Source organism: Cynoglossus semilaevis, chromosome 12 (assembly GCF_000523025.1).
Source record: "Cynoglossus semilaevis isolate Cse_v1.0 chromosome 12, Cse_v1.0, whole genome shotgun sequence".
Taxonomy (NCBI): Eukaryota; Metazoa; Chordata; class Actinopteri; order Pleuronectiformes; family Cynoglossidae; genus Cynoglossus; species Cynoglossus semilaevis.
The window spans coordinates 15,380,607-15,389,688 of record NC_024318.1 but is presented as its reverse complement, the minus strand read 5'-3'; the positions used below and the strand labels follow the sequence as shown (position 1 = coordinate 15,389,688).

General features: G+C 40.4%; 1 protein-coding gene across 1 annotated transcript in view; it reads right to left on the bottom strand.

The window, feature by feature from the left end:
• The window catches only part of LOC103387683 (phosphatidylcholine:ceramide cholinephosphotransferase 1), a 15,261-nt gene that overhangs the window by 2,310 nt on the left and 3,869 nt on the right, over positions 1–9,082 (bottom strand). The window contains 6 exon segments of the mRNA XM_008322441.3: positions 1–3; positions 5–25; positions 566–732; positions 1,384–1,537; positions 2,586–2,703; positions 2,795–3,612. The exon segment at positions 1–3 is cut by the window's left edge and continues 2,310 nt beyond it. Coding sequence (XP_008320663.1) covers positions 1–3; positions 5–25; positions 566–732; positions 1,384–1,537; positions 2,586–2,703; positions 2,795–3,393 — 1,062 coding nt within the window. The 5' untranslated portion in view covers positions 3,394–3,612.

The window sequence follows — 9,082 nt, the reverse complement described above, 5'->3', positions numbered from 1 at the left end:
TGTTCTGTGACGTCTCCTTTAGGGACTGAGAGAAAAAAAATTGTCAAAATTACATTGGTCCTGTGAACATCAGTATGGTTTCTAGTAGGAATGGCTCGATCCGATACTTAGGATTGGCATCGTTTCATATTTGTCAATATTTCAGGCTCGAACATAAGAAAGTGAGGCTATTAGCGGGGTTAGCATGGGATGGCCATGGGTAATAACAAGTCATGAACTACCAAGCAATGGCTAGCACACAGCTAACATGGTACATATTAATGCATGTAGCTAATTTGTCATATGCTAGCACCACCTTAACAATGCTAACATGCCTGTTGCTAGCTCACCAATTACACATTACATACTGTACTTAGTCACTGGTGCTAAAATCTGGGCTGGGAGTGTTAGCATGGTTAGCATAGGTAAAAGCCAAGTTTGAAAACACCACACAAGGTGCTAATACATCACTATGTTGAGCTAATATGCTTCATATCAATGTACCGGACCTTTTTTTGTAATTTAATATTTTACATAATTTACATTTACACAACAACAACAACAACAACAAAAAACCTTTACTTACTGACTGGTTGGCCATTGTGTGGTACCACCAGAAGAGACGTGTAGTGATAAAATATGCCACCACCACATCCACAGTATAGTGGTCGTGAGCCAGAAGAATGCAGAAAATTCCCACAGCACTTAAGGTCCAGCAAAACCAGTGGTAGTACCAGAACCTCTTTGGAGAATCTACCGAACACAAACACCAGGAAACAGATAATGAAACACTGATTTAAACGGGTTTATAGAAATTAGAGACCCCAACTGTCAATACTGTGAAGGAACGGTAAGTCCGTGGCTATTTTCCCAATCAGTACCAAGCCATTTGTTCATTTCGCCACTAGATGTCACTGCCGTATCAAACATGTTGCTTGGCCACAAAGGCTGGTCGAACGTTGTACTGAGACGATGATGTCACGCAGCAGCGATAAGAACTTTGGTTTTAATCAGCTTGCAATTCTGGTTGTAGTGACGATTCAAATTCAACAACTTTTCACCTTTGTACTTTGTACTGTCTCAACCAACTAAGAAAGTATGATAAGAGATATACGTGCTGCGACCTAAACCGCAGGGTGTGAAACAGAAACGTAAGGCAAGGCCCGAAAGTTAATGGCATGACTTCTGTGCATCACTTCCTTTAGAGAAGTGAGACTTTACACATGGCAATGTGGTGGTTTCAAGTATTAACTGTAAATATTAGTTGGAAAATTCTTGATAAGGTGAGATTATACAAATACATCTGGAATTTGCATTGACTACATTAAAAAAAAAAAAAAAGGTTTTACAGCCGTAACTGTCTGTGCTTTTCTTTTGCATGTAATAAAAGAGAGTAAAACTTACACTCCTTGATGAAGAGGTATGTTAGCGTTAACATGACAGTGTGACCACTGTACAGGTAGTCCCCACACATGGTGTGTGCTCCAGTGATTGACAGGCCCCCACCAGCAATCATCTTCATTATTCTTCTTGCCTGCGCCTCCCAGTTCCCGAGAAGCTGAGAGAAAACATTTATGCATCGCAGCGTTACCATCAGAGTACTGTAATAAATACATGTCCGCATAAATACACAGCAGAAAGTCCATGTCTTCATGACACAGTAGGAGACAACTATGTTCTTCAGACATGGGAATCCCATATACTGTATTGATTGAACTACTTTCGGAGTAGTTCAGTTTAGTAGTTTAATTTTTCGAGTCTTGTGTTTGTAATTTGAGGCACGAGGATCCCAATATTTTTCGGAGTCTTTTGTTTGTAATTTGAGGCACGAGGATCCCGAGCTGCTACTTAAATACATCTTGATATATCAGCTTGATCCTCTTAATAGTTTTGGAATCTTTCACAGACATATAGAGGAAGAGAACGAAGAAAGAAAAAAAATAATTAAATTAAGTTTCGCCTCTGACCCTGTTGTTGTGAAACTACACTTCTTCTTTATGGTAAGTTGCATTTCTGTTTGACTCTAAAGGCAGGCTTGGCACGTGACCAATGAACTCTGACTGCGTGATTACACGTGACAGTCACTTATGTTAGTATCACCTTCAGCTAAATTGTAAACGATTTGGTCGACAATTGTCCGTGTTTTTTTTTACCATTAACAACGTTTGTTTTAATTTAAAAATGTAAATAAACGTTGGTACTTTGAGCCTCCTCTTTTTTTCACTTCCCTTTGAACCGTGACAACCTTTAATGACCCTCTTTTTTTCACTTTCCTTTGAACCGTGACAACCTTTAATGACCTACGGTTTTCTCAGCTGGCACAATATTATCGGTTTGATTATCCACATGATTACTATGCATGAGGTTTCAACTTCTCATGACCTAACTCGATGAGAGTATCTCTGCTTTGCTGATAAATAATTTGCCAACCACTCCAGCTCCACTGTGTGTTCTATAGAGCAGCACACACACACACACACATATCTTAGAAACAGTGATAAGTGGAGAGCACTCAACCACTTGGTCGCTCACAAAAGGGATTGCAAAAGAAAAGCGGGGGGAAAAAAAAGGGGAAACCTTTGGGCCAAGTGAAAATACAAGTTTACCTTTGGAGAGCATTTAAAGTGCATCCCGGGAACAGGAAGAGTGGTGATGTACATGGTAATACAGCGGTACAGATAAAGCGTGCCCACGATGAAAAAGAACCGTCTGCCAACAATGGACCTGCACACAAATTGAAGCAAGAAAAAAGGGGTTACTTCATCTGAACGCAATTCAAATGCCAAACTTATTCAAAGACAATCACACCGAGTACCTGTGCTTCAGCAGAATCCACTGTATCAGCCACAGCGCCACCAGCAACAAACCGTTGATCTCACAGATGGAGAAGGCCCAATCTACCCGGTCAAAAAGGTCAAAAAACTTGTCAGGAAGCGGCGGGGTGTGCTCTTTCGCAGGTACTCTCTCGTGGACCACTGAAATGACGATGCTGGTGATAACGAAGCACACCACAGCGTAGCAAAAGGCTACGCCCGTCTTTCTCCACTCCGTAGGGAAGGAGGTGCGTGAAGGTTCGTTCGTAGGGATATGGATGTGCACCATTTCCCTCCTCAGTGTGCCATTCTGGGGTTTGCTCAGGTTGCCATTGGGTAGTCCGACAACATGCCCGTTGGCATGACCGTTTTTGTGATCCACCATGTGGTTCTCAATGTGGAGGGTCCTGAGGCGTTCCATTAACTGCTGCCCACCATCGGACGATACACGCGACAGCGGAGAATTCTGGAAGTCTGCCTCCGTGAGCCTGAGCAGGGCTGAACCGTTCGTTTGAAAGAGGACATCTACGTACTCAGACATTCCCTCTTTGATCAGCCAATCAGAGACTTCCTCTGCTGACCACGCTGCCACCTTCTTCATGTTTGCCTGAGGCGAATGTGGAGGATGAGCGAGGTCCTCACACCAGAGAAGGTCAACACCGAGTTTGCAGTCCTAGGATGCAGTGAAACCTCCTCTACATTGTTGACACATGGTGTCTTCTCACACAGCCATGAGGGACCACAACCTTTTACCGAAATGATGCAGGGAACCGTCCAAGGAGATCCTTCACCTTGCCCACTTCACTCCGACACTGAACTCCTGTGAAAAAGAAGAACACATTTGTGTGAACCACTTCCCCAATCTTGAGTGAATTAAAAATATGATTCACAGTGGAAAATATGACAACCACAAGGTACTGGGTGTAACTATACCGGATGTCTGGCTGCACCAGGAAATGTATGTGTACTCTTACAGCCTCAGAGAGTAGCAGGGGCTACAACACATCTCTTTTGAATAGTGTGAGCAACTTTTGTCTTACACATATAGTCCATTTAATTAATTTACACAAAATCATATTGTGAAATCAACTGTAGTAGTAGCTCGGCTACTACGACGGCAACTTTATGCCATTCCAGTTAAGGAGGTGGAACAGTTCAGAATCGAAAAAGAAAATTCCAAAAAGGTTTTGATACATCGAGTATTGTTAAAGAACAGGAAGAAAGAGACAGAGATAGAACGAACTGCTATCACAATTACATAACACGTCGCTGCACACGTTTATGTAATAGCTGCCGTCCTTGTCTGCCGTGTCGTGTTAAATGTCCAGTCATCTGCCAAGATATCCTAAATCACACATAAAGTATTACGATGGAATCCACCAAGTTGCTAATTTGAAGAACTAATTCCTAATTGTACCCTTTTTTTAAAAAATTTGACTTAGTGTAGTAGACTGGACTTAATTTAAATTGACTTAGTGTAGTAGACTGGACTTAAACCGAGATGACTCAAACAGACCACAATGGCATTAAACTTAAAGGTGGTTGAGTGTTGTTAACCAAACTTGATGTGAAAGATTAACCACCACAGTCTGATCCGAGACTTAACCACCACCATACAACTGGACCATTCCAATGGAAAATGCTAACCAGACAGTGGCATTTTCTCCTTTTTTCTTATATTTATATATTATTACGCATAATTACTCTACTAGGACATATATCCATCTGTTACTTGTCAATTCCAAGATTCCAACTGGTTATTTTTCACTATACTGATCTTGCAATTCTCATCGATTTTCATACAAATATGAACAAATCTGAATGATTTGATGCTTTTGTACATGGTGAAGTTTTGGCCGGACTTTTCTGTGACATTTCTTATTCAAGTTTCTGCTACGGCCGTGGTTTTGTAACAAGGACGTGACCCACACATCTGCTGCACATCATGGTTTTGTTTATACAAGGCGATGTCGGCGGTGAACACGGGTGGCCCTGCCTTTTTATTTTTTCAGTGAGGAGGGGCGGGGGGGGGGGGGGGGGTGAAGGACACTTCTAATCTACTGCTTGAACAAGAGGAAAGGAAAAGACGAGCAGGGAAACAGACTGTATGGAGGAACTCGTAAATCAGAGAGAAGGTCAGACAGCCCCACCCCTGTGAAGAGGGCGGTCAGCCAGCGGACAAGCCTCAACCAAACCGAGAGCAGATAAAAACATGGGAAGGATGTCTGATTGGCAGAAGAACAAAATCTACATCGACGCCTCGTCTAAATCTGTTCCGAATTTTGTACGGATTTAGGTCAACACAACAATCAAGCTATAAGCCGTGTCGTCCACAACACCTGGCACCCAATGTAATCCCGTGGAGGCCCGGGGAACAATCTGACCTAACGCCCTCAGACTTTTCACATAACACAAAGTGTGTAAACATTTGCACATGGATAGCGTGAAGCTCAACATTACAGAAGGCCCATACTGTAATGGGATTACCAGGCAAACAACATGGCAATAAAAACTAAGCGCTGTATTGACAGGTTTGCAATGAAGACAAATCAAAGATCAGCTGTCACCGCGTCAGCGTTTCGCTAAGAGCCTTTATTCGGAAAAGAAGCTTAATGTGGAAAATTTCAGGAAATAATGTCCCGTGACAGAAATACTTGTTTGTTGAGCGCTTTTGCACAAAGAAGAAAGCAAACAATGAATTCCGTTCATTCGCTTGAGGAACTGTGGTGTGATTTATGTAAAACTCCCTAAAGGCATTTGATACAGTCAAAATAGTCTGTCGGCACCGGCAGTCTTTTTAAGTCTGCATGTCAATTCAGGACAATATGGTTTTTGGTTTGAGACAGATAAAAGTGAGGGAAATCCCTTTAGCCTTGTGATGTGATGGAATGTGATCTAGGAGAAATAAACAGAAAAGTGATTTTGTTTTGAAATGTTCTGGCACAACTTACATAGATATGAAAACACCAAATGTAAGAACACTCCCAGGTTTCCCTCGTCCTCCCTTTTTATAATAAACTAGTCCCCAGGTTATTTGGATGCAACGTGGCTCTCAGGACAGTTTTCACCCTCGATAAACTTTAGTGATTTTTTTTGTTTAAATTATCTGACCAGGTTTGTGGACTTTAAGTGCAATATGTTTGTAAAATTCGAAGCGGTGCAGAAACACAATAACTGGTGCCTTTCGATTGTGCCCTTGTTCACATTAACACATGAAGCAAAAGAGAGGAACAGATGGAAAACCAACATCATGTGATCACCCTTCCACATCTGGTCAACACATGTCACTGTAAACAGGAAGCCTGTTTTGCAGTCTGTTTCTTAGGTTCAAAACGAATGAAAACTTCTCACAAGTAACGGCCTGTCTGTTGTTCTATGCCCGATGTGGCGTCTCAGCAACACGCACACAAACAAAACAACAAGCTCTCAGTGGACAAATCCCTAGTGGGACTTTGTCTTCGATACAGTTGTGTGCATACGTAGCCGTTTAGTCTTAAGGGGCTGCCAGCATTGTGATAACAGAGGCTCATATTATTCCTCAGGGACCTGCTTAAAGATTGACAGCCAATTACATTAGTAAATAAACCTTTTTAATGCCGTAATGACGTAATATTATATTAAAATGTGTGGCTGTTGAAATTGACATTTAACGTGTTTATTCTTCTGTAACGATTAATCAGATTGAGGTTCAATGCATTCGTAGACATGGTCAGAATCACGTGCATTATATAGCCAACGATTCCACTGTCCATTCACTCGTCGCTGCTTTAATACAGAGTCAAGACGCATGTTATTGGAAAACAGTGTTTGTTTCACAAAAGATCTTAAAATGACAAGTCAACACGCACAGATAAGACACACAGTACTGACTTAAGTTCAGCAACAACTACGCAGCTAAATTTTGACTTATACTTTTATGTACTTCACAACTTGTATTTGTCCTCGCATTAGTTTCTCCTGAAAGACATTTTGAACACATCATTCCTTTGGAGCTAGCCCTTGCTGCGCAGTCAAAACATAACTGGTTTGGATGGGTTACATCACATTTCCTGCCTTTTGTTGACAAAGCTGTAATATGGAGTGAAAATATTCCGTATGATAACCTGTGGCTGTCTTTTATAATACCCTGGTCTGGTCTTAGGTAAAGTTTATATGTACTTATATGTATGTACTTCATACAAGGGCGGCAAGTACACACCTTCTGTCAACATATGCGCAAAAGCGAAAGAGCACACCCCGCCACTTCCTGACAAGTATTTTACAGTGCCTAAAAACTGACAGGAAAAAGACAGGGAAAGACAGTCTCAAAAAGGAACGATTCACGCATTTTCTTTTCAAAAACTTTGCCTGAGAAAATGCGTTCACCTTCCAGAAATCTCAGTCTAGTTGTACAAGACGTAGTTAATAAGTGGTCATATCCTTCAACCGTTAAAACATTCCAAGCATTTTTATGCAACTTTTCTCAAACTACATATTTAGACTAACTACTTATTTGGGTCTTTAAAAAACACTGCCAATCGTTTTAATAAATGAAACAATAAAACTGACAACAACAAACACTAGCTGGCATTGTAAAGACATAGATAAAGCTTTATTAATTTTTTTTCTAATTCTAATTCTTCCCATTAACTTTGACTTTGACCAGTAAAACTGACTAATGTTGTTACCATTGCTGATATGTATGTACAGTATATATGGTGACATTTTGTTATACTTAAACTGGTCTGACCACAGGTCCATTGGTGTGGTGTTTGTTTTCCAGGTGTAAGAGGATACAGGTGAGAGTATGTTTGTCCACCACTGTTCGATTGTTTACAAGATAAAAGTAATCTGACACTGTCATTTAAAAAAAAAAAAAAGGGAAGGTAAGAGAAACGATACTGCCCTGAGGATGTGTATGGGACACGGCAAACAAAGATTTTGCATTTTGCTTGTACTGATTACAGATTAACCTCCAAGGCAATGTTGACGTAAATGTGCCACACAGATTGTTTCGGTGATAGCTCAAACAAATGCTATCAGTGAAATCTCAAACAGCGTTGTGTGTTTTTGTAGGCTCCAGGTTCTAAGGCTTCAGTGTCAACATCACACATGGATGAATACACTCATGTCTCCTTCCTTTGTGTTTTCGACGTCCACCTCTGAATTTTTTAAATATTTATTAAAATTACTATTGATAACTGTTTAGACTTCGAAGCTTTAAAAATAAGTCAACCAAAAGATGCCTTTTTAATATGACCCAAAGACTAAGCATTATCAGGGTGAATTAATTATTCATTAATAATTAGTGTGTGTTTTACATGTTGGTTAAAAAAACAAAAAAAAAAAAAACAAATACAGAGCTGAGCAAATACTCAATACAGTCAATGTTTCACTTACCCAGTCATTACTGAAGTTGGGGATGGGCCCAGCATGAAGGGGGGGGGGGGGGGTGCACGGGGCACAGCGGGGCAGATTTTTATTGGAATTGGAGTTTTTTTATATTTTTTTTTATTTGTCCTTCAGAAGAAAAAATTGGGTGAAATACAATGTTGTATATAAAGTTCTTTGGAGTTTCTGATGCAGTAGCTGTGAAGTGGGGTTGGAGGTTAACAATAGTCTCATCTATAAAAAGAAAAAGACCGGGAAATCCTCCACTAACCATTTCCTATCACTTACAGCTGTTGAAATGCGGTTTTGGGCAATGTTAGATCACGCTCGTCAACACATCCTGCACCCTCTACATTTTTTCTGTCTTCATTGGAGTCTGACAAATAACTTGGTGGTTTAATAATGCCATTGATTTACTATGTGATAGGCAATGAATATGCAATGGAAAATAAACATTACCAGTATTGTTTGGTACAAACCAAATATGCTTTACCTGTTTAGACTGGCTTTGGCGAAAGAAGTGGAACGACCTGACTGTAATGGAGATGATGAGCAGTAATATGAATATTTGTGCTTTCCTGCCACATTATCTTGCTGCCGAACCACCCGTGATAAATCCACATAATGTCGTACTCCACCCAAACTCTAAGATTAACAAAACTGAAATTTATTCTTCTCGAGGGTATGATTTGTTGGACATATCTGACAGCCCTGAAAAGATAAGTAAATTTCTTTAGTTGCAGTTTATATAACAACCTCAAATTTTCAAGCGGAATAAAAAAAATGTTGGACTTCACAACTGTCAGGGTGTTTGTTTGTTTGTTTACAACTGCCACAAAGGACATTTAGTGGAAATTGGTGTTCTTTGAAGGGCTGTAAAGTAAACTCCCTGGGAAACTAGATTTGGAACAGTGGATCGA